This window comes from Nomascus leucogenys, chromosome 22a (assembly GCF_006542625.1).
Source record: "Nomascus leucogenys isolate Asia chromosome 22a, Asia_NLE_v1, whole genome shotgun sequence".
Taxonomy (NCBI): Eukaryota; Metazoa; Chordata; class Mammalia; order Primates; family Hylobatidae; genus Nomascus; species Nomascus leucogenys.
In genome coordinates, this window is record NC_044402.1 from 68,188,127 (window position 1) to 68,215,075 (window position 26,949).

Sequence of the window (26,949 nt, forward strand, 5' to 3'; positions counted from 1 at the left end):
CATGAGCCACAGGTTTTTCATATGTATAAAGCAATGCATTTCCTTCAATATAGAAATCAGTCTGATGTGTGTTTTCTGTTCCTTGCAACCAAAAGTATCCTCAGTAATATAATTCCCTTAAAAGCAAGAGTTTTCTTTCAAGAATTATTGAACTCCATTAAATCTTGTATTAGCACTTCCTAATCATATAAGTTAATTGCTTTCTAAATAACCTGTGCTTTTTTAAAGGGCTGAGTTTCATTTACTTTGGTTATATCAGTCAAGACTGTCAAATGCCTGTCTCAGACACTGATGACACCCACTGCTATAGAATTATGGCCCTGTTCTCCAGGTGCCATAGATGTTCCATACACTCCTGAGCCCAGGATTCTGGCTCTGATGTTGCTCTGAGCACCTGTGCGCTGAATACTGGGACCACCACTGCCACAAAAATGCCTGTGCCCTGGAACCAGTGCTACTGTGGTTACCAGCATGCCCTTGTGACAGACCCAGCACCAAGAGGATCCCTTTGGCTAGGACTCCCCACAGTGTCCTAGGAGGCCCCAGGAAAAAGAATAGCAGGAGGACCACAGCAATCTTTGACACCAAGGCCCTCTAAAACTTTCATCACTGCTGCTGCCTTCAAATACATCTACAACCTTGGCCACTGAGGACCCCTACAGTCCTGTCAAATGTTGATTACAGCTGATGGAACTGCACAGACTATGCCACCACATCCTATTCACTTAGCATAGCACTCACCCACAAATGAAAGTATTTCCCCACAAATCCAGCCCATCAGTCTTGAAGAGATGACTGCTCCCTCAAATGCACAGATATCATTGCAAGGTCATAAACACATACACAAAGGAAAAATGACATCACCAAAGGACCACTATAATTTTCCAATGTGAAACCCTAAAGAATTAGAGATCTATAAGCTTCCTAAAAAGGAATTAAAAATAATTATTTTAGAGAAGCTCAGCAAGATACAAGAGAACTCAATAATACCAATCAGAACAACAATATATGAATAAAACTGGAAGTGAAGCAAAGAGATGGAAAGATCAAAAGAAAGCAAACATAAATCCTGGAGCTGAAAAATACAGTGAATCAACTGAAAATATGCAATAGGGAACTTCAACAGCAGACTCAACCAAACAGAAGAAAGAATCTCTGAGATTGAAGATAGGTTTTTTGAAATTATCCAGATTAAGGAGAAAAAAATTGAAAAGAGTAAAGTAAACCTATGGGACTTAAGGGACACTAATAATGAAACCAATGTATGCATCATAAAAGTCTCAGAAGGAGGATTGAGAAAGGGGAAGAAACCTTATTTAAATAAATTATGGCTCAAATTTTCCCAAACCCTTAGATATGGACATTTACACCTGTGAAACTCAAATGTCTCCAAACATGTTCAACCGAAAGAGAACTTCACCATGACACCTTATAATCAAATTGCCAAAAGTCAAAGACAAAGAAATTTAAAAGCAGCAAGAGAAAAGTGACTTGTCACATACAAGAGAACCTTTATAAAACTATATTGGACTTTTCAGGAGAAACTTCATAGGCCAGAAAAGAATGGGATGATATATTCAAACTACTGAAAGAAAAAACACTCTGAAAACCAGTAATATCATATCTGGCAAAGCTGTCCTTCAAAAATGAAGATGAGATAAAGATATTTCCAGAAAAACAAAGCTGAAGGAGTTCATCACTACTATACCTGCCTTATAAGAAATGCTAAAGGCACTTCTTCAAACTTAAGTGAAAGGACACAAATTAATAACATAAAAATGCATGAAAGTATAAAACCCACTGGTCATGGTAAATATATAGTCAAAATCAGAATATTATAATCCAATAATGGTGTTACATAAATATGTTTTAACTCCAGAAAAAAAGATTAAACACAAAAGTATTAAAAATAACTATAGCTACAATATTTTGTTAAGAGATAGATAATATAAAGAGCAGTAAATTGTGACATCAAAAACATATAATGCATGTGGGGGGTAGGAGAAAAGTAAAATGTAGAGTTTCGGTAGGCAAATGAAGTTAAATTGAGTGCACCCTTGGATAGGTATGCAGTATAGTGTAGTACTGGTTTTATTAGGTTAAAATATATTGCTATAAGTATGTTTTCTGTAAGACTCATAGTGACCACAAAGCTAAAAGCTATAGTAGACGCACAAGAGATAAAGAGAAATGAATTAAAGTATACCACTACAAAAACTAATCATATCAGAAAGAAAGATAGCAAGAGAGGAACAAAGGAACTAAGGAACTATGAAACAGAAAATTTTTACAAAATGGCAATAATGAGTTCTTACCTATAGTTAATTACTTTGCATGTAAATGGATTGAATTATGTAGTCAAAAGTCATACATAATAACTGAATTGGTAAAAAAAAAAAAAAGCAAACAAACAAAAACAATACCCAGCTATATATTGCCTATAAAATGCTCCCTTGAGGACACATATAGGCTGAAAGTGAAGGAGATGGAAAAAGATATTCCATGTAAATGTAAACCAAAAGACAGCAGGGTTAGCTCTGATTAGACAAACTAGACATTAATTCAGAAACTGTAAAATGAGACAAAGAAGGTCATTATATAATGATAAAGGGATAAATTCATCAAGAGGGTATAACAATTGTAAATATATGTGTACCCAACATCAGAGCACCTGAATATACAAAGCAAATATTAACAGAACTAAAGGGATAAATATCAATGCAATAATAGTAAGGGACTTAAATACCCCACTTTCAACAATAGAGAGATCATCCAAGCAGAAAATCAATAAGGAAACATTGGACTTGAACTACATTTTAGACCAAATGGACCTAACAGACATATACAGAACATTTCATCCAACAGCAGCAGCATATACATTCTTCTCAAGCACCTATGTCTAGTGCTATGACATTCTCCAAGATAGGTCATATAGTAGACCATAAAAAATTTAAGAAAGTTGAAGGCATATCAAGTGCCCTTTCTTACCACAGTGGTATGAAACTAGAAATCAATAACAGGAGGAAAACTGGAACATTCACAAATATATGGAAATTAAACAACATAATACTGAATAACAATGAGCCAAAGAAGACATAACACTTTGTTTACATTTTGAGACAAGTAAAAATGGAAACACATCTGATATGGTATGGATGTGTGTCCTCTCAAAATCTCACGTTGAAATGTGATCTTCAGTATTAGAGGTGGCCCTATTGGGAGGTGTTTGGATAATAAGGGGAAATACCCCATGAATGGCTTGGGGCCTTTCTGTGGCAATGAACTACTGCAAGATCTGATTGTTAAAAAGAGTTTGGGACCTCTCCCATTTCTCTCTTGCATTCTCTCTTCCTGTGTTGCATGCTGGCTCCCCTTCACCTTCTTCCATGATTGTAAGCCTCCTGAGGCCCTCACCAGAAGCAGATGCTGGCACTATGCTTCATGTACAGCCTGCAGAACCATGAGCCAAATAAGCCTCTTTTCTTTATAAATTCACTAGTCTCAAGTATTCCTTCATAACAACACAAATGAACTAACACAACAACATACCAAAACTTACAGAATGCATCAAACACAATTCTAAGAGGGAAGTATATAGCGATAAACACCTACATTAAGAATAAAGAAAGACCTTAATAAACAATGTAAATTTACACCTCAAGGAACTAGATAAAGAAGAACAAATGAAGCACAAAGTTAGCAGACATATGGAAATAAAGCTCAAAGCAGAAATAATTGAAATAGAGACTAGAAAAACAATTTTAAAAGTCAACAAAAAGGTTTTTCAGTTAAAAAATTAAGTCTTGAGAAATGATATATCTTCTGGTAGACTGATGAAAAGAGAGAGAAGACAAATAAATCAGAAGTGAAGGAGGACGACAGATAACACATAGGATCATAAGAGATTACTATGTGCATTTAAATAAAACCAGTTAGATAACCTAGAAAAACTAGATTAATTTCCAGAAACATAAAACCTACCAAGAATGAATTATAAAGAAATAGAAAATCTTAACAGACCAACAACAAGTAAGGAGATTGAATCACAAATTAAAAGTCTCCCATCAAAGAAAAGCCCATGAACTGTTTCCCTTCTGAATTTTACTGAACATTTAAAGAATTAATACAAATTCTTTTCCAACTCTTAGAAAAAATTGAAGAGAGAACACTTCCAAACTCATTTTACAAAGCATTACCCTGACACGAATGTCAGACAAGGACACTACAAGAAAAGAAAACTACAGGTCCATATTCCTGATGAACATAAATGCAAAGCTTCTACAGAAAATAAAATACTAGCACCTGTATTCAACAGCAAATTAAAAGGATCATACACCATGATCAAGTAGTATTTATCCCTTGGATGCAAGGGTGGTCCAACCTATGCAAATGAAGAATGTCATATACCACATTAACAAAATGAAAAGCAAAAATTATATTATTATATCAATGGATGCAGAAAGAGCATTTGACAAAACTTATCTTTTCATGATAAAAAACTGTCAACAAATCGAGTATAGAAGGAAAGTACCTCCACATAATAAAGGCCATATATGACAAGCCCACAGCCAACATCATACTCAATGGTTAAAGATTAGAAACTTTTCTCTATGACCAGGAACAAGACAAGGATGCCACTTCTGTTACTTGTATTTGACATAGTACTGGAAGTTGTAGCCAGAGCAATTAGGCAAAAAAAGAAATAAAAGAAATCCAAATTAGAAAGGAAGAAGTAACATTATGACTGTTCACAGATGATATGATCTTATATTTACAATCCACTGCCCCCAAAACACTGTTAGAACTAATAAATGAACTCAACAAAGTAGCAGGATACAGTATGAACGCACAAAAAATCCATTGCATTTTTATATACTAACTGAACAATCTGACAAGGAAACTATGAAAGCAAACCCATTTATAATAGCATAAAATGAATAAAATAATTAGGAATTAGCTAAACCAAGAAGGTGAAAGACTTACACACTGAAAACTATAAAACATTGCTGATAGAAATTAAAGACATAGATAAATAGATACATATCCCATGTTTCTGGATTGGAAGACTTAATAATGTTAAAGATGCCAGTGCTACCCAAAGAGGTCTACAGATTCAATGTAATCACAATGATGTTATTTTTTTTTTGGCAGAAATAGAAAAGCCTATTCTGAAATTTATATAAAATTTCAAGGACCCCAAGTAGCCAAAACAATCTTGAAAGAGAAGAACAAAATGGAGGACTCTCGTTTTCTGATTGCAAAACTTACTACAAAGCTGCAGTAATTAAAACAGTGTTCTATTGACATAAAGATAGACATGTAGACCAATACAATAGAATAGAGAGCCCAGAAATAAACCCTGGAATATGTGGTCAAATGATTTTTGACAAAGATGCTAAGACCATTCAATGGGAAAGGGGCAGTCTTTTCAATGAATGGCGCTGGGAAAACTAAATATTTACATGCAAAAGAATGAAGTTGGACCCTTATAACCTAATACCATACACCAAAATTAACGCAAAATAAAATAAATACTTAAAACTATAAAAATCTTAGAAGAAAAACAGAGCACAAACTTTATGACATTGGATTTGGCATTAATTTTTGGATATGACACCAAAGGCACAAACAACAAATGAAAAAGGCAAAATTGGACTTTATGAACATTTAAAAATTTTGTGCATCAAAAGACAGTATCAACAAAACAAAAAGGCAACACACAGAATGGGATAAAATATTTGCAAATTACATATCTGATAAGGGTATTAGTATCCATTATGCATAGAGAACTTCTAAAACTCAACAACAAAATAACCCAATTCAGAAATGAGCAAAGAACTTAAATAGACATTTCTCCAGAGAACATACACAAATGGACAGTAAGCACATGAAAAGATGCTCAACATCACTAATCACTAGGGAAATGCAAATCAAAACTCCATTGAAATACCATCTTATACCTGTGAAAGTTGATTATACAAAATGAAGTCGTTTATGTCATACCCAACTAAAATGAGCCAAGAAGCCATCAGAAAAACACTAAGGTTACATACACCTGTTTTTTTTTTAATGTCTTATAAGCTCAATCCAGATCTGAATGGACCTAACCGTAATTTCAAGACTACAAGTGCCACCTGGCAACTGCTGAAACTCACCTATCAGAGCTCACTAGCTCTTGTAAGGTGCTGCCAGCACCAGTGAACTTTCTCGCAAAACAATTTGTATAACCTTCCCTTGCCCCAGTAAACCTTGACCATTTCTTTGGTCTGTGGGCATAACAGAGGCCACCCTAGTCTGTGTGTGTGCCCTGAATTGCAATTCTATTCCTTGTATATTCCAAACAAAACCTCTCGCTTAGAGATTCATCTCTATATATTTTTGAGTTGGCATATCCCTTAGAATGACTACTGTAAACAAAGAAAATAACAAGTGTTGGTGAGGATGTGGAGAAATTGGAACCTTTGTGCATTATTGGTGGGAATGTAAAATGAAACAGCTGCTATGGAAAACAGTATGGCAGTTCTTCAAGCATTTAAAAAAACTGCTGTATGATCCAGCAATTCCACTTCTGGATATATATCCAAAGGAAACAAAATCAGTATCTCAAAAGAAATATTTGCCCTCCTAGGCTCATTGCAGCATTAATCACAATAGCCAAAATATTAAAACAACCTAAGTGTTGATTGATGAATGGATAAAAAGTTATACATATATATGGAATATTTTTCAGCCTTACAAAAGGAAATCTTGCCATTTGCAGCAACATGAGTCAACCTGGAAGACATTATACTAAGTGAAATAAGCCACACATAGAAAGACAAATCCTACATAAAGTCATCTATATGTGTAATCTTAAAATTTGAACTCATTGAAACAGTGAGTAGAATGGTGGTTACCAGGGGTTGGGGGATTGGAGATATCAGGCAAAGAGTACAAGCTTTCAGTTACAAGATTAATAAGTTCTGGAGACCTAATGGACAGTATGGTCACTATAATTAATAATAATGTATTGTACAATTGACAGTTGCTAAGAGAACAGATCTTAAGTTTTCTCACCCCCACTTCTCCCAAACACACAAAAGGGTAACCACATGAGGTGATGGATGTGTTAATTAGGTTGACTGTGGTAATCATTTCACAATGTGTGTGTATGTGTATATATGGGTACATGTATATATGTGTGCGTGTATATATATGTGTGTGTATATATATATATAAAGTCATCTCATTTTGTGCTTTAAATATATATAATTCTTATTTACTTATATTTTGAGGTCAATCTTACCTCAATAAGCTATAAATAAAATAAACCATAAGATCATTTCTATTTTGCAAGTACTTAAACTTAATTAAGTCAGTACTATTCCTCTGCCCCTTTTCCTTAATAAGAAGCTGATATAGTTAGGCTTTGTGTCCCCACCCAGATCTCATTGTGAATTGTAATCCGTACAATCCCCATAATCCCCATGTGTCAAGGGAGAGACCAGGTGGAGATAATTGAATCACAGGAGTGGTTTCCCCGGTGCTGTTCTCGTGATAGTGAGTGAGTTCTCACGAGAAATGACGGTTTTATAAAGGATTGTTCCCCCTTTGCTCGCACTTCTTCCTGCCGCCTTATGAAGAAGGTGCCTTCCTTCCCCTCCACCTTCTACCACGATTGTAAGTGTCCTGGGGCTTCCCCAACCATGCTGAACTGTGAGTCAATTGAGCCTCTTTCCTTTATAGATTGTCCAGTCTTGGGCAGTCCTTTATAGCAGTATAAAAACGGACTAATACAGAATGTTTAAAAAGAGATAGCCAAACTATTAGCTCATAGCTCATTTATATGGAAATTTTATTTCTAGGAGGAGTAACCACAGGATCACCATTAGAACAATCCTGGCTGCAGTCAGGAAAACAATAGCTTCAGAGCATGCACTCCTAGTAAGAGCCACTTACAGTCTTCCTAATGAAACAGAAAACAGTATCTCAAATCGAGAAGGGCTGAGGTTCTCCAGTTCTTCATTCTTGCTGTCCCATCTGCTCTTGTGACTGAGCATCAATGAGTTTGCTGTCAGATGTGCATAGAGGCCAATACCATGGCACTGGCTTTTGAGAAAAGAAAATCTTTATTTCAAGTCAACTGGCAAGGAGACAGGAGGAAATGCTCAAATCTGTCTCCCCAAGCTGGAGGCTGGGGTAGGTTTCATAAGCATAGGGTAATGATGTGTGATCTGATTGGATCTTAACAATGAGGTGATGTTGGGAAGCATGATCTGACTGGATCCTGCCATGGGTGATGACAGTGCTGTATCTGATTGGATCCTGGATCCTGCAATGTGGTGTATGCTGTTTAATTCAGTCCCTGCTCCTTGGTCCAAGCACTTAATCCCTCTGTGGTTGCACAGTTGGTTATCTGGGCATGCCCTGGTTACATGACCTTCATCCTGGGGGTCCATGGCAACTGAAAAGCAACTCACAACATTGTTACATAAACGTCTACACCAGATTCGTTTGATGTGGTTACACTTTCTCATCTCCTTTTTTTTATTTTATATAGTTCCCATTTTCTTCTTTTTTTTTTATGTTTTCTTCTTTTCCTTCTCATTCAGCTTACCCTTATCCCTTTCTTCTCTTCCCATTTTATTCTATTTTTTTCTATATTTAATATAAAACATCTACCTTTCCACTCTACCAGATTATGCTTTCACCAGTATTCCCAATCAAAAGTTTGGTACCCCAGACATAATGTTGCATGTATAATGGAGATATTCTTTATAATTTTAATGTTGTGTGCTAAAATTAAAAGGTTTGGCAAACTGCATCTTCTAACATGTTTTTTTTCCTCACTTTCCTTGAAAAGTTCCTCTAGATCAGTATTCTCAAAATGTGGTCCCCAGACCACTAGTATTAACATTACCAGGAAACTCGTAATAAATGCAAGTTCCTGGGCCCAGTCCCAGATCTCCTGACTCAGAAACTTTGGGGGTGGGGCCCAGCAATCTGTTTTAACAAGCCCTCCAGGTGATTCTGATGCACTAAAATTTGAGAATCACAGGTGCTAGATTATTTTGCCTCCTGCTACCATATTGATTTTATTTTCCTAAAAGATTTCTCAGAGGGATGAGATTGCCGTACTTCCGCTTAAACTTGATAGCTGTGCTTCAATGAATGATGCTTATGAAACTATGTCTGTATGCTACCTTCTCTGAATTCCAGGGCAAGATCATTCTATTTTCATAAGCTGCAGCTGGTAGCAACTAGGAATATACTTCAGACCTCTTGCTCCTGGCAACGTGACAGCTTTCCAGCACATGCTGGCGTTATCTACGATGACTTCTAGGAGGAAAAAAGAGAGAGATGTTCTCTTTAAAAGTGACAGGGGTATTCAGTCTCAAAATCAAGACATCTAAAATTAAAATCATCAATTTTCCCCAATACTAGCATTCCTTCAGTACTCTCTCTCCTCCTATCACCGCTCTCTTAGACACCTGGGTTTTTGGAGTTATCCTTTACCCCTCCTTCCTTCTGGCCTTCTGTGTACATTCTCCACTCCTTTAAAACTAGGTCTCCTCGGCCAGGTGCAGTGGCTCACACCTGTAATCCCAGCATTTTGGGAGGTCGAGATGGGCGGATCACTTGAGGTTAGGAGTTTGCGACCAGCCTGACCAACATGGTGAAACCTCGTCTCTACTAAAAATACGAAAAAATTACTTGGGTGTAATGGCAGGTGCCTGTAATCCCAGCTACTTGGGAGGCTGAGGCAGGAGAGAATAGCTTGAACCCCTGAGGCAGAGATTGCAGTGAGCCGAGATCACACCACTGCATTTCAGCCTGGGCAACAGAGCGAGACTCTGTCTCTAAATAAAATAAAATAAAACAAAAAACAAACTAGGTCTCCTTCACCTCAGCATCAGATGACTATTATCATTGCCTAACCCTTCTCCCTGACTGTATTATCTCTTATTTTAATCCATCTTACTCACTACATACAGATGAGTTTTCCTTAAATAATAATCTCTGATTGTCACTCTCTCCTTGAGATTCTGGTGCCACTACCTGCTGGCCAAACTCATTAGCCTAGAACTCCGAGCCCTCCATAGTCTGACACCAGCCTTACCTTTCTAAACATCTGAGAATGTCTTCCCCAGAGTGTCTACTTGCTGTTCCTTACTACAGAGCGTCCACTCCTCCCCTTGCCCATGTTTTCTGCTGGCTCTGAAATGCTCTCACTCAACAAGTCAATAAGTATATTTAAAGGTTCTTTTGCCCTCATGGTGTAGCCCAAGTTTCACCTCCATATAAAGTCAGTGTTAATCATGCCAGGTTATAGAGTGCCCTCCAGACTCCAAATTTTATTTCCCTTGTTTCTACCTTCATCTATATATTATTGTGACCTCTTCCGTCTCTCCATGTGCATTGCTAGCATTGTGTTGTGTAGGTCTTGGTGTTCTCAATGCCTGCGTAGCATTCCTTAATGAAGTATTTAAATACAAATGCAGAAAATATGCAAGTACCAAGTATTTAAAAAATTTTCAACATGTTTATATTTTAATAAGCTTTATTAGTAGATGTGTAATGTTGTTCTTGTAAGTGTAAAAGATAAATCTGTTATAAACAATGTGCCTCATTATTTTCACTGTTTTGACATTAGAAGTATTAAGAAAACATTACTTACCTGAACATAGCTTAGCTTGCTTCTGAAGAGCTTCTGTAAAAATACGAATTTACAAGGCCCGTTTTCTTTGACATAAAAAGCTTTCTATGTCCTAGGTATGTATGTGTCAGTTTCTGGTATTTTACACATTGAACAAAATTCAGTGACATAGTAAAGGCTTTAAAAAACAGTATTTTTTTTTTTTGCCACTGTGAAGAAAAAAACTTTAGTGGTGAATTGAGGTAATTCTATTAGAATATCCAAATATTTGGATTTGAAGGAAATTCAACTTTTCCTTTAAGATATCAAAATCTTAATGTAATATAAATATCAATACTATCTTAATAGCTAGTTATTAATTTAATAATTAAACTAAGACTAAAAAATAGAAAAGAAAAATATTAAGCCACACAAATTCAAAATGTACATTATGAATTGGCCAAAAGCCTGAGCGATCATTTATCTTTAAGGGAAATGTAGTTTTATCATTTTTAAGAACATCACAAGACTAAAATTAATTAAGGAAATTCTGCCTTACAGATTATAACAGAAAATTATTTTAATACATTGGTAAATATTATTTCTAATCTTTTTTGAAATTTTTTATTATTCTGTCCCTCATTCTACTTTCTCTATAGATTTTTTCTAACATATTTTTCTGCTTCAAACTTTTAAAAATTTATTTATTTATTTGTTTATTTTATTTATTTTTTAATGGAGAGGAGGTTTCACCATGTTGTCCAGACTGGTCTCCAACTCCTGAGCTCAAGTGATACACCTGCTTCAGCCTCCCAAAGTACTGGGATTATAGGCATGAGCCACCATGCCTGGCCTTTAAAATGTATTTATTTTAAATGACAAGTAAAAATTATGATGTACAATATGATGTTTTGAATATGTACATGTTGTAAAATGGCTAAGTTAAGCTGTTTAACATAGGCATTATGTCACAACTTTTTTTTTGAGGTGAGAACACTTAAAATCTACGCTCTTAGTCTGGACACAGTGGCTCATGCCTATAATCCCAGCACTTTGGGAGGCCAAGGTGGGCAGATCACCTGAGGTCAGGAGTTCGAGACCAGCCTGGCCAACATGGCGAAACCCCATCTGTACTAAAAATACAAAAATTAGCCTGGTGTGGTGGCAGGCGCCTGTAATCCTAGCTACTCAGGAGGCAGAGGGAGGAGAATCGCTTGAACCCAGGAAGCGGAGGTTGCAGTGAGCCAAGATTGTACCACTGCACTCCAGCTTGGGCAACAGAGTGAGACTGTCTCAAAAAACAAACAAACTACTCTCTTAGCAACTTTCATATTGTCATTAACTGTAGCCACCATGATATACAATCAGTATATTGAACTTATTCCTCCTGTCTAACTTAAATGTGTCCCTTGAATAACATCTCCCCAACTCCCCTAACCCCAGCCTTTGGTAACCACTATTTCTAATTATTTCTAATCAAAATATACACGGTATTTCTAAAATGTTTAATATTGTGCTCTTAACTTATGAACGTTGATCTTGTTTGCATTTCTCATTTGCTTAGCAAATTATTTTAGGGATCCAGGAAGTATTTATTGAATACCTCCTGTATATTGTAATAATGCTTCGAGAAGCCCTGTTTCCATACCTAGGTATAATTGTTCAATCAGCACCATCTATTGAGGGGCACTTTCATTATTAAAGTCCCAACACTGTCACATGGCACATTCAAACCCCCCTTGAACCGGCTCCTCCTGCACTGTCCAGCTTCATCTCTCATCACCTCACCTTCTGCATGGATTCAACGACTTGCAGGTCCCTAGATACTATTTTTCTTCTAAGTCTGTCCCTTGGAGTGGATTTTCTCTCTGCGAAGTGTAGCTTCTTCACTTGCACAGCTCCCACACTGCACCTTCAAATTGTTGACTGTCTTTTTCGCTTGTTGCAGTGCCTCTAGGGACTTGAGAGGAAGGGTGGCAGGGGCCTTTTATCCCAGGATGCTGAACTCAGAGAAGTTGGAAATCACTGCACTGGTCAATAGCAAGCTACTATTAGAGAAGGGCTTAAAACAATGATAAGGAGATAGGATTTATTTGAATAAAGCAAGGAACCTACAAAACTATTCTGTAATTCACAAATACAAAATTAGCCAGCATTTTTCTAGAGCTGCCAAGTAAACATTGAATGCTAGGAAGTCACTACTTCCTAATAGTCTACCAAACATGAAATGCCAACTTAGTTATTTGAAAAAGTGAGCTCATTTAATTTACTTGTAGGAAGGGAGATAAGTACTGAAAAGAAGTGGTTACTTTATGTAAGTGGGAGCTTGATGTCTAATTTCACATATTGGTGCTTTTTGCCTTCTTTCCATTTGATAGGCTGGCTCACACCTTCCATGAAACACTTTATTTATGGGGTTGCAGACACACCACCTTCCTTTATTATTCTACCCTTTGGCCTGCTTCTTCCCCATCTCCTTTGCTCATCTTCCTCAATTTCCTGACTTCCAAATTCTGCATTATCCCAGGGCTGCTTCCATAGATTTTTTTTAAATCAAGTCTATTTAACTCACTCTCTAAGTGATCTCATACTGCCCCATGGCTTTAAATAATTGTCTAAATAATGATGACTCTTATATTTATAAATCTTCTATCTCTGACCCTGAATGAATCCTTCCTAATCATGGGGCTCATTACTTAGCTTCCATTCAACATCTCCCTTGGATGTCTAAAAGGCACTGGTCTATAGAGAGCTGTACTTAAGTCCAAAACTGAGCTCCAGATTACAATTCCCTCAACCTCCTCTTCCTTCAATCTTCCCCATTTCTGAGGTAAATAACAGCTGTATCCTTGCATTTCCTCAAGTCGAAAATTTTGGAGTCATCCTTGATTCCTTTATATTCTTCACATGTATAATGTAAACCATCAGTCCATCCTACAAAATATATCCAGACTCTAACTATGGCTTACAACTATTTCTACCATCCTGGTCTAAATCATCACTTTCTATTGTCTGGAAAATTGTAGTGGCTTTCTTATCACTCTTTTCACTTCCATCCATCTCACCCTATAGTTTATTCTCAGTGTAGCAACTGAAGGACCCTTTCAGAGCTTGTCATACTTCTCAAAACTGTCCAGTAGCTTCCCGTCTCAACACTAGGCTTCTCATCATTTCTCATTCTTCTAACTCTGGGTTTTTGCACCTTTTATGGCTCACTCTCTTGTTTTATTCTAGGGTCTGATAAAATGTCACCTCATCAGAGAGGCCTTCCTTCTCTAAAATATTTTAGCCCACACCTCCATCAACTTTCTTTTCCTGTTCTTATTTATTGTTCTAGAATGCATTCTACTAGAATTTAAGCTTCATGAGAACATGAATATTGTTTTTGTTTACTGGGGTGACTTCAGTGCTTAGAAGTATATAAAGCACCTAAGGACACAATAAACATTGAATGAATGAATGAATGAATGAGGGTCTTATTTTATTGTTAGAACTCTTAGTGTATAATCTAAGTGTCGCTTTACTGTTCCCATAAAAGTCACTTTTTTTCAACGGAGAAGAGAGAAAAGACAGGTGTGTTACATTCACAACCTAGTTATCCATTCAAATTTGACCCTTGGTGTTCTGCAGTCTTTGCTGAGCTCCCAGCTCCTCCACGTGCTACCACCCACATCACTGAAAATGAGATGCTGCTTTTTTTCAGATCATCTCCAGCAGAGGGATGAAAGTGAGGCTACTCATGCTTCCTGCCATTATATCACCTCTTTACTTTCCACTGCACTATCACACAAGATAGTGTAAATGTATCAGTTCTTATGGAATTTTTAGGGTAAACAAATTACAGCATAGGTAGGGAAATATTAAAATTGTACATAAAATGTTTCTTTTCCTATAATCCTAGAGAAAAGTACTTAAATTGAGCACTTCACAGAAGATTCCTTTTTCCTAACCTTATATGCCTTTACATGGCAATGTGTTTGTCTCTTTTGCAAAATAGTCACAGAGCAGCTGTCCTCCTTTTAGTCTCATCCTTCCTCTGAGAAGTTGATTTTACTCCAAGATATATCACCACCCTTCCTCCCTAGGTCATTTCTCAGACTGAGTATGGAGTAACATGAGGGGCTTTAGGAGGACTGTCCATGGTTGTCCTTGGGACTTGAGTTCCTCAAAACTGTTCATGGTGGGCACAGGCACACTATGTTCCTTAAGACCTGCCCAAATATTAATTCTTTAAATTTTCTACTGAATGAATGGTTGATTGTCATTTCAACATCAGTCTCTTTCTCTCTTTTACATATTTCCCAAAGACAATCATCTTTTTTTTCTTATTTTTTTGAGACGGAGTCTTTCTCTGTCACCAGGTTGGAGTGCAGTGGTGCGATCTCGGCTCACTGCAACCTCCACTTCCCAGGTTCAAGCAATTCTCCTGCCTCAGCCTCCAGAGTAGCTGGGATTACAGGCGCTTGCCAGCAGGCCCAGCTAATTTTTCTATTTTTAGTAGAGACGGGGTTTCATCATGTTGGTCAGGCTGGTCTTGATCTCATGACCTCGTGATCCACCCACCTCGGCCTCCCAAAGTGCTGGGATTACAGGCATGAGCCACCGTGCCCGGCCAACAATCACCTTTTTTCCTAATGAATGCTATCATCTAAATCCTTACGGAGAAAATTAAATATTTACCCCCAGATTACTTAGACTGGTCTCTCTCATGGTAAAATTAGTGCATTATTAGAAAGAACAGTGATATAGTTTGCCTCTGCGTCCCCACCCAAATCTCACGTTGAACTATAATCTCCACATTTGGAGGAGGAGGGTCCTGGTGAGAGGTGATTGAATCATGGGGGTGAACTTCCCCCTTGATGTTCGTGATAGTGAATGAGTTCTCACGAGATATGATGGTGTAAAAGTGTGTGGCACTTCCCCCTTTGCTCGCTTTCTCTCTCCGGCCACCATGTGAAGAAGGTGCTTGCTTCCCATTCACCTTCTGCCATGATTGTAAGTTTCCTGAGGCTTCACAGTCATGCTTCCTGTTAAGCCTGCAGAACTGTGAGTCAATTAAACCTCTTTTTTTTCGTAAATTACCAAGTCTTAGATAAGTTCTTTTCACAGTGTGAGAACAGATGAATACAAACAGTATTAGCTCCCCTTCTTTATACCTTAACTGCTTGTTATTTTTCTTTCTATTCTTTAAACACATTGTAAGTCCTTTGGCTTGCATAGTTTCCAGTGTAAAGTCTATGTTAACTTTTAATGTTTGTTGTTCTTTATGGTGTCTTTGTTTTCTGGCTACTTAATTTTTTTTAATCCCTGGGTTTGTTTATTTGTTAATTACAATTTGATTATGATTTGCATTAGCATGATTTTCTTTTTCTTTTTTTCTTTTCTTTTTTTTTTCTTTTTTGAGATGGAGTCTTGTTCTGTCTCCCAGGCTGGAATGCAGTGGTGTGATCTCAGCTCATTGCAAATTCTGCCTCCCGAGTTCAAGCAATTCTCTGCCTCAGCCTCCGCAGTAGCTGGGATTACAGGCACCCGCCACCACACCCGGCTAATTTTTGTATTTTTAGTAGAGATAGGGTTTCACCATCTTCACCAGGCTGGTCTTGAACTCCTGACCTCATGATCAGCCTGCCTCGGCCTCCCAAAGTGCTGGGATTACAGGTGTGAGCCACTGTGCCTTGCTCTTTTTTTTTTTTTTTTTTTTTTTAAAGACAGAGTCCTGCTCTGTTGCCCAGGCTGGAGTGTAGTGGCACAATCTCAGCTCCCTGCAACCTCCTTCTCCCTGGTTCAAGCAATTCTCTTGCCTCAGCCTCCCAAGTAGCTGGGATTACAGGCACACACCACCGTGTCCAGCTAATATTTTTGTATTTTTAGTAGAGACGAGGTTTTGCTATGTTGGCCAAGCTGGTCTCGAACCCCTGGCCTCAGGTGATCTACTCGCCTCAGCCTTCCAAAGTGCTGAGATTACAGGCATGAACCACTGCACCCAGTCGGCATGATTTTCTTTATATTTCTTCTGCTTGGGGGTCATGATCTGTAAATTCTAGTTTTCAAAAAAATTTGAAAATGTTTCAGCTATTACTTCTCAAAATATTTTCCCTACTTGCTCATCTATATCTCTAATAACATGTATGTTAGACTTCTTTATTTTATAAGTTAATAATCTATTTATTTTTATAGCCTTTTATTCTATGTACTTCATTTTAGATATTTTTCTTTGTTATGTTAAGTTCCATTATCTTTTCTTTGGCAGCATTTTACCATCTGTTAATCCCATCCAGTTTATTTTTCATTTAAGATATTGTATTTTTCATTGCTAGAAGCACGATTATTGTTAAAATATCTTTCTCTCCTCAACATGCTGTTCTTTTCTGCCTTTATGAACCTGTGGAGTGTAATAACTATTTTTAATATCTGTCATTTCTGGGCCTATATTTTTTCAATGGGCTTTCTCTTGGATTGGGGTCATTTTTCTGTTTTGTTTTTTCTAAGCCTGTTAACTTTTGAATAGATGGCAAGACGTAAATGTTAAGTACCATGGATACTGGGTTGTGTTGTATTCTTTTAGTTTAGATTTTATTATGACATGTAGTTGGTTGCTTAGAAAAACAACTTTTCAAAACTTGTTTTTAAGCTTCGTTAAGGTAAATCCAGAGCGCCATTTAATATAAAATAATATAATCCCACTACTAAGGCAATACCCATTTAAGGGGTCTAACTAATGGTCCATGTGCTATACAATGGTCAGACTTTTTCTTGTGTGAACACAGCCTCCATGTCTTGTGTGAGGTCTTGGCCTTATTCAGCTTCTTGTGCTTTGATTTCCCTTTCGTTGTTCTTTTTCTGCCTCAGTAGTTTCCTCTCACACATGCAGAGATCAGTACTCTGTCAAATACTCAAGTAGACTCCTATCTAGATCCCTGGAATACTCTTGCACTCTCTCTCTGTGAAACTCCTTCTTTTCTGATATTCTTCTGTACAAACTTTAGTCTCTTTAGCTTGCCTGAACTTGGATCTCTGTCTGCTGAATTAATAATACTCTCAGACCTCTGAGTTTTTTCTGTCCTTGCGCTGTGGCCTGAAAACCGCCAGAAGCAGGAAACCGAAGCAATCATGGGTTTCATCTCATTCTTTACTTCCTCTGGAGATCTTTGTCCTACACTGGATTTTGCCCCGTTTTTGAGTTATTTGAGGCAGGAAGATAACACCAACTTTTGTTACTTTATCATGGCCAGGAATGGAAATTCCAGTTTGTGAAAAGTTTGACAAAACCTTAGTTGTGAGAAATTCTGAACCTTTATATAAGTTAGCAAAATTGTTTTTTCTTAGAAACATTGCTGACTTTGATCCAACTCAGTAAATATTAGCCATGTCCTATTTCACAGACATAGATACTCTTTTAGAATAAATTATCTTTAGCATTTGCAAGTAAGTAGGGTTAAATTTGCATCATAAATATTACTGAATAATTGATGTGATATTCAGATGGGTTATAGCCACACCTGGAGTGCTCCAGATTTCATTTGAAATAAAATACAGTCAAGATGTTTCAAGAACAGTAGTTCAGAAAAATCTGATTATTTGATATGAATATGAGATCACTGATATGTATACATTCACTCATTCAATCAACAAACATTGAGGATTTAAAGATAAGACATAGTTCCTGCTTTTTGTGAAGGCTGTAGTCTATAAGGGAAGACAGACATGCAAATTCTAGCTGTAATATAGTAAGATATAGTAGGATTGTAGGATAAAGGCATTAGTTAAGGGATATGTAAAGTGCCACAGAAATACAGAGACAGGTGGAAAGGGCAGGAAATTGAATCTGCTCTATGGAAGGCGTCACTTTCCATCACTATCCATTTATTCAGTTAACATTATTAGGTACTAATAGTGTGCTGTGCACTGTGCTAAGGCCTCATAATACAAATCCTCCTCTGGGAGAGCCCTGGCTAACAAGCAATCACAATGAGGTGCAGTAGCAGCTGTGGCTAAGATGTGAGCAGGGAGCCATGTGGTGGAGAGGAAGCGCACTACAGCCTGGAGGACAGTTATCAGGAAATGCTTCCAGAGGAGATTGAGCCTCAGAAAGGGAAAGGCTTATGGCACAGAGCATCATCATTCAGAGAATGTCAAGTAATATAACGTGGCTAGAGCCACGTGGTGTCAAGTGGGAGCTCTGGGGGAGAGGAGACTGCAGAGATGGGTAAGAGGCGGATCTTCAAGGGCTGGCTGTATTCTGCTGTGGTGTTTGAAAGATTGCGTGTGTGTGTGTGTGTGTGAGTGTGTGTGTGTGTGTAATGAGATAGTGAAGATTTGTGATTTAGAAAGATTACTCCAGTGGTAGGGTAAAGGATAGAGTAGAGGGAAGTGAACTGGAAGCAATGTGGAAGGTAAATTGATTCAGTAATCCAGGAAATAAATGATGAAGAACTACACTGAGGGAGTCATGGGGGGACTGGAGATAAGGGGTTAAGGAGGGGAATTAAGAGCTATTTAGGAGAACAACAAAAAAAGGACTTGGTGCCTAATTGGATATGGAGGGCGATGGAGAGGATTTAGTCTATGACAGTGTTCTGTCCCGTTGGACTAATTGTATTCATTAAGGCCTATGTTTCCTAAAAGGTTTCCCTATCCTGCAGAGAGTTCAAAACAACCCGATGGGGCACAAGGAAAAATAACAGAGTTCTATTTATACTTTTTTCAGCTTTTTAGTTTCTATTTGTATGTGTCTTAGAAAACAGACACTAAACAGTGTAGTATATGTGCATAATTTAAAATAAATATCAATATATTGTAGGGCATGCTGAAATATCTTATTATCAAGAGTGTGTGATCAAAATGCTTGGGCAGTCTTAGACAAGGAACGCAAAAGGAAAAGTGGATTTGGAGGTCCTGGGGAATTTGATGTTCCTGTAGAACATTCAGGCAGTAATTTCCAGTGGGCAACAGGATCTAGACTTAGGTGGGATGGTCCAATAGAGCCTTCTGTGATCATGGAAATGTCTTAAATATACGCTGTCCAGTATAGTAGCCCGTAACCACATACAGCTTTTGAGCACTTGAAATATGGCCAGTGCAACAGAGGAACTGAAATTTTCCATTTTGCTTAATCTTAAACTTATTTATTAAATGTATTTAAATTGAAATAGCCACTTGTAGCTAATGGCTGTGATACTGGAAAGCACAGTCCTAAAGAGAGAGACTTGGGACTGTCATTTATTGAGAGCTCCCACTGGCTCAGCACTTTATATACATTTTAAAGCAATTTAATCATCCCACTACCCTGTGGAGTAGGTGGTATTAAGAAACAAAAGAGTTAAGTTCTTACTCTATCCTTTAAATAGGAAAAGAGTATATTGTAAACAAGAGCATGTTTACTCTGAAATATGTATGCTTTCTAGATATTCTCTGTTGGCAGATATTTATACATCTTTCACAATCAAGTAACAGTTTTATTCTTTCCTTTCAGGTGGTTTGCTCTGTTAGAGGTTCAGATGTGTATTATTTTAATACTTTATAAATATGACTGCCGTCTTCTGGACCCATTACCCAAACAGGTAAGTGTTTTCAGAATTTTGAATATCATGACTACTTATAAATATGACATAACCACCCCCACTTCCCCCAATTTTAATTACTAGAGATGAGCTGACATTTCCTCACTTAGGCCTGATCTTAACAGGTGCCTTAGATTGAACCAGACTGAGAAGATACTTGGTCTCCTTAATTCAGGATCTAATCTATGTACCCAATTACTACCTGGCTGGGACTTAATAGCAGTCTTTCCACCACTTCCAGTGTTAGGAGCTCTTCAATGCACTTACCAATTTGAACACTTTTCCCTGAGTTAAATAAACATGGCCCCAAATTTGCCCTTATTTTTCTAGAAAGGAATGTCTGTGATCCAAAGGTGAACTACTGTTTTTAATGCAAGTCATAGCCCTTGGTCCATCTGAAAAGGATCAGCATGGAAAAAAACTAACCTAGCAGTAAAAACAGTGAACAGAAATGAAAAGGTCATGGCTTTATTCCTACCTCAAACTATTGAATATTCCAGTCATTTAAGTTTTCTGTAGATCTATTCTCATAGATCAGTGGCTCTCGAATTGGTGTGAGCATCAGCATCACTAGTAGAGCTTGTTAGAACAGACTGGATAAAGGTGCTACTTATCGCTAGAATTTCTGATCCAGTAGGAACTGGGGAGGGGCTACAGAATTGTATTTCTCTTTTATTTCTTTTTTTTTCGGGGGGGGTTGTTTTTTATTTGTTTGTTTGTTTGTTTGTTTGTTTTTGAGACAGAGTATCCATGGAGTTCAGTGGCACAATCTCAGCTCGCTGCAGCCTCTGCCTCCCGGGTTCAAGTGGTTCTCATGCCTCAGCCACCCTGGTAGCTGGGCCTGCAGGCGCACACCACCACACCTGGCTAATTTTTTGTATTTTTAGTAGAGACGTTGTTTCGCCATGTTGGCCACGCTGGTCTCCCAAAGTGCTGGGATTACAGGCATGAGCCACAGCGCCCGGCCCAGAATTTGCATTTCTAACAAGTTCCAGGTGATGCCGCTGCTGCTACTGCTTGTCTGGGTGCCACACTTTGAGGACCTCTGTTGTAAGAAATAAAAGGAAGTTCAATTTAAATCCAAATGTTTGGAAATCATGTGAACGCTTTGGGTAAAGGGTGCTATTGAAATTGGGGCTGAAGCTGAGAAATTAAGGATTGCAATCTCAGAGCTATTCACATAGCATTTTATGCTTTGATTTACTCTTGATATAATAAGGCGAATGTATGGAGAGATAAATAAAACTCTTGGATGGCATTTCAATAGGAATTATGTAAGTGCATAAGTGACACAGAAAATATTTTATTACTCACAAATATGCACATTTCAGCATTTCACTTGATTTCTTTTGCACTTTTATTTTGAGGACAAGTAACTTACCGGTGATGAAGGGCTCTCAGAATCTTACAATGAAAAGGAACTCAAAACAACTTTCACAAAGGTTCTTAGCTACCTGCTATGTTGTTGACAAAATGAACATCAGGGTCAGGCTTTATGGACATCAAATACTAGTTCCTGATCCACTGAGTTGAAATTGTCACAATTTTGTCACTGAGTGAAAATTGTCACAATTTTGCTCGGGATTAAACTCGACCTCCAAAGATTTTTTCCACCAGCAAGAGGACACCAGAATGCCTTTTCAGATGAAAAGGATGGCATTTGTTAAAACCATGGAGATTAGTAATTTTGATCAATTCCTTAGACAGGATTTTTCCTAGAATTTTCTTCCTAAGAATTCTATTATCTGTATTTAATTTCTTATACTATTTTATATATGTCCTATTTATGTTTTGACACCACTGAGAACATTTTTTAAAGAAATGTTCTCTCAGGTTATAAAAAGTACAAGTCTGAGTGAATTCCCATGATCTCAAAGAGCATTTTATTTCTCAATTCTTATTCTAGAATGAGAAACATCAATTAACTTTAACTATTGAACTTGTTTCAATAAACTGTAAAATCGGGTGATCAGAAAGTGCAGGAAATGGCCATCAAATCACCAGGCTCTTCTAGGAGAAGGCAGGGATGGGTTGTCAAAGCATGTCCTGAACACTCTGTTGTCAGGTGCAGGGAAATCAGTGGACTTGGAAACCAACTCCCCTGAAGCAATTTACTTAACATAGTAGAAAAAATCAAATGCTAGAATCTCCAATTTTAATTTTGCAACAGCCGAATGTTTTATTTTACCTCAAAGGGCCTTAAATAATGTAGTGTTAATTCTCTTCCATTATGAAGCAAACAAAAAGGAAATACTACAAAGTTTAAGGATCCGTGATCAGGCAGCAGTGTCCTGACGTTGGCAGCGGGGGCTGTTCCATTTTGAGCATTAAGGAACGGTCAACTTTAATTCTCTTGCAAAAGCAAGCACATTTTTGCTAACATAATGGGTTTTTATTTCTTTGTATGGTTGTTTTTCTTTTTTTGTTTTACCTTTGGGGTTCATAGAGCCTTAGGAAATCTCACAAAATGCATGGATCCCCTTTGTAGAAAAGTGCATACTTCTTCATACACACAAAGTTGTGGATGCAATTTCAGTGGGTTCATGGAACCCTGCAACTTATTCTTTCAACTCTCCAAAGAATCTCCTTGCTAAGGAGCCCATTTTGTGCCCTATTCCATTCAAACTTGAAAATAGACTGATTCTAAATTGGATCCACCTCATCTTTCCTCACTCCTCATCTTCCCTCAGAGAAAGGTCGACAGAAAAGGTTCCTTTTCTTTTTTAATCCCCTAAACCTCAAATATCTCTTTGTATTATTTACGATACGCTAACCTCCCCTTGACCCTACACAGTTTCATATCTTATTTCTAACTCGGGGGAAAAAAGTCAGAACATTTGGAGCCTACAAAGTATCTTTATGGAGGCGACGGAGTGAGACTCCTCTCAAAAAAAAATATATCTTTATGGAAAGTCACGATCATGAATACGCTATAAGTGGTTCACATCACCAACTCCACATCATTCTTTAAACACCTGTAACCTGCAGTATGGAGATCTCACCCAGCGATTCTAAATGAAGTGTCACAGTTTTTGAGCCAGAATTGTAGAAGGAGCCTTATTTGTGGTAACCTCTTTAGCCAGATAAAGCGAAGGGTGGCAGGCCTATAGCCTTCAGGTGTGTACAACTAAGGAGATTGTTATTAGAGTAAGGAATTGTATTCTTTTACTTCTGCCTGAACGGAAGGCTAAAGTTGATGTTGGATATTGTGAAGTTCATTGATGCAAACATTTCCCAACTTGAAAAACCTAAATTGTGTACTTTTTAGAGGAGATTACAATGGAATAAACCTTAGGTCTGAAACTGTGGGCTTATGTCTCTTAATTTCTATTTCTTCTGCATTTCTGTTTTTAGAGTTATCTCCATTTGGTGGGTGTCCCCCAGCCGGAAGGGCAATGCCGAATTGAATATAAACAAAGAATATGACATCTGTTGGGCCTCACAAGGGCCAGGGCCTTCTGGAGGAGTGGCACCACCCCACCTGGCAGCACCTAGACCTGAGCCCTACAAAAACACGCTGCTTCACTTTGTTTTAGGACTTAGTTCAAGAACTCATTCGAATGGTGCATGTGTTTGGTATCTTCAACAGTAGACCAAGAATCTAACATCACTCTCAGTAATATAGAGACCAGAATACATGGTTTATAGGAAATGATCAAATGATCCAAAAAAACCCACATTTTTTAAGAAGTTGGAATTTGATTTCATGCATAACTGTATTAAAACATTAAATAGAAATAATGTCATTTGAATGAAAATCTTATCACATTAAATTCACTGTGAAGGCAGCATACTTAAATTTCTATTTTGAAAAGTCTAAAAGGCTTAGATTTTTAAAATTTAATAATTATTTCTACAAATTTTCTATTTTCTTAAGGTGATTCTCAACTAGCAATTGGAACTCCTAGGCTCTATTAACATAATTCTTTATTGTAAACGTATCTAATGCTAAAAGTAATAAAATGATAGTTTTCTGAGACCTGTGAGGACAGGAATGGTGTCTTACATTCATTTCTACACTTTGTTATGCTCAGGATTGCACCTTCTTTACAGAGTATATTCAATAAATGTATGTTGATTGATATATTGATTTATATTTTACTTAACGTGGAAGCATTGTTTTGACTCAAAGTGTTTGCAATTATAGTTTGGCAGATACCATATTTTTGCTAATGCATAGAAACACAAATATAATGGTATGCCAAGTAACTGTAGTGGAATCTATTAAAGACTTATAACTGTCAAGTATTTACCATGAAATCCAGAAAAGAAATCTTATCATGTTCATGAAAACATATGACACTAATAACAGAGTGAACACTTATGTCATAATTCATCTTCCAGTATTATATAAAGTGCTGCTTGCCTCTCTTATTTCACAGTGAGGAAGCTTTGTGTGGTGCATGTTGTTCTTCTGTGGCTTATTTGCTTCCCTGGGCTAGAATTATCCCATGAGGTTGATAATGATTGCTTAGTCATCCATTTCCTACTAGCAAGCACATGACTCCCTAGGAGAAAATTAAGTACTTTGAGGTGCATTAACTCTTCCAGACTAATGCAGTGATTTTGAAGCTGAGTTAGTAGCTCACAGCTTAGCTTACAGGCTCAGGGATCTGGAGTCAGAAGGAGCTGAAGAAAGCAGTTCAGAAGTCCACGACATCTCTGAAAGTTGCAGACTATAACTTGGCAGGTTCTACTGAATATGGCAGGTGCGTTTCGAGGGAAGGTTTCTTCTCCCAAACAGCTAAGGGTCACAATGAAGCACTGTATTTGCATACAGTATCCACTTTAGCCAAATTTGCAGTCACTCAGAGCTAGTGTTTAGCTGCTTTTTCTTGCTCAGTAAGGATGAATGTTGGCTGACAAGTTTATGCACTTCAAAAAAGATTGCAGACACAGGAGATCTGTTGACCTTTGGGATAATGAACAGTTAAGAGGAATATACTTGGAAGTCCCATATTTCATTTTACTTCCCTAGCCTGGGGTTTTATATTATATATAAGTATACATTCAGCATAAATTCTCATGTGTTAACTGGGATTTTACTGAAAGCAGAGCCTGAGATAGGACTTGTGTGCAGATAGCTTATTTGGGATGTTCTTGCAGGTAGCATAAGTGAGGGATCAGGAAGAGAGTAAGTCATTATTAAGGTTCTGTTTTTGAGGTGGGTGTTATAGCATCAAGAGCTCAATTTCACTGGGATCACCTGAGAATAATATATAATACTTCCTAGAATTGTCCACGTTAAAGATAAGAAGTAGAAGCAATTATTGACGGCTTCTGTTTCCCATTCATTAATGATTACCTCTGGAGATGTTAACCCTGCACTTCCAAGCTACATTTGTTTGTGGACTAAGCAAAAGTATCAGGTGGAAAGAGAAGGAAGTGAAGGCAGAAGAAGGCCGATAAGAAGAAGCAGTAGGGGTAGGCATCTTTGAGGCTGAAAAGGAAGTATAGTGGGAATAAATGAGTGAGAGCTGGGAGGGTAGAAGGTAGAGAAAAAACTGTCTCAAATTAAAAGTTCAGAGGACAAACAGGTGGGGGATGACAGTGTTAATGATGAGCACATGAGGTGTTGCCAGAGTGGGCGTTAGCTGAAGAGAATGGAATGATGAATGTTTTGATTATCTTTTAATATGAAAGTGAGATCGCCTATATGCAGAACATTGTCGTGGAGATAGCCATTTTGGCACTTGTGATAGTAGAAGTTGACCTTCCGTTTGCTTATACAAAGGAAATAAATTGGCATAGATTATAATTTAATTTATACTTGACATCCTGAAACAGAAAATAATTTATGTATTTACTGACAGAACTGCAGAGGTAAATGGTGGTGCAATTGAACATTTGTAATTAAAGCAAGAAATTAGGGAGGAAGGCCATTAAAACTTAAAGTAGGAAGTTCCCTGCCAAAATGTAAGTGTAAGCATTAAGTCAGAGTTTGCACTCATTTAGAGGGAAGTCATTTTAAGCTTTTATTGACTGACTGATTGATTAATTGATTGAAACAGGGTCTCTGCTCTGTTGCCCAGGCTGGAGTGTAGTGGTGCCATCAGGGCTCACTGCAGCCTCCACTTCCTGGACTCAAGTGATCCTCCAGCCTCAGTAACCCTCCCTCCTCCGTCCACTCCCGGTAGCTGGGACTACAGGCACATGCCAACATGCATGGCTATTTTTTTTCCCATTCTTTTTGTAGAGACAGGGCCTCTCACCATATTTCTCAGGTGAGTCTCAAACTCCTATATGAAGTGATCCTCCCACGTCAGTCTTCCAAAGGGTTGGAGATATAGGCATGAGCAAGATTTTAATATGGAAAAAAAGAGAAGTAATCACTCACAGCTGCTTAACATTTTTTTTAATTTTTAATTTTTGTGGGTACATAGTAGGTGTATATATTTATGGGTTACATGAGATGTTTTGATACAGGCAGGCAATGCATAATACTCGCATTATGGAGAATGTGGTATCCATCCCCCTTAAGCATTTATCCTTTGTGTTACAAACAATCCAATTATACTCATAGTTATTTTTAAATGTACGATTAAATTATTATTGACTATAGTCACCCTGTTGTACTATCCAATAGTAAGTCTTATTTATTCTTTCTAATTTTTTTTTTTGTGTGTGTGTGTTTACTTATTAACCATTCCCACCTCCTATCCACCCCACCCTCTGCCACCATACTCTTCTTCCCGGCCTCTGGTAACCATACTTCTACTCTCTATCTCCACATGTTCAATTGCTTTGATTTTTAGATCCCACAAATAAGTGAGA

The 26,949-nt window shown here is 37.5% G+C and overlaps 1 protein-coding gene across 3 annotated transcripts in view; it reads left to right on the plus strand.

Moving 5' to 3' along the window:
• LOC100604697 (24-hydroxycholesterol 7-alpha-hydroxylase) overlaps positions 1-24,164 on the plus strand; it is a 103,370-nt gene extending 79,206 nt beyond the window's left edge. For all 3 annotated transcript variants that reach the window (XM_003254213.3, XM_012508861.2, XM_003254212.3), the window contains 2 exons: positions 20,088-20,175; positions 23,530-24,164. In XM_003254213.3, coding sequence (XP_003254261.1) covers positions 20,088-20,175; positions 23,530-23,601 — 160 coding nt within the window. In that variant the 3' untranslated portion in view covers positions 23,602-24,164. The remainder of the gene's footprint in view (positions 1-20,087; positions 20,176-23,529) is intronic.
• The last annotated feature ends 2,785 nt before the right edge of the window (positions 24,165-26,949 follow it).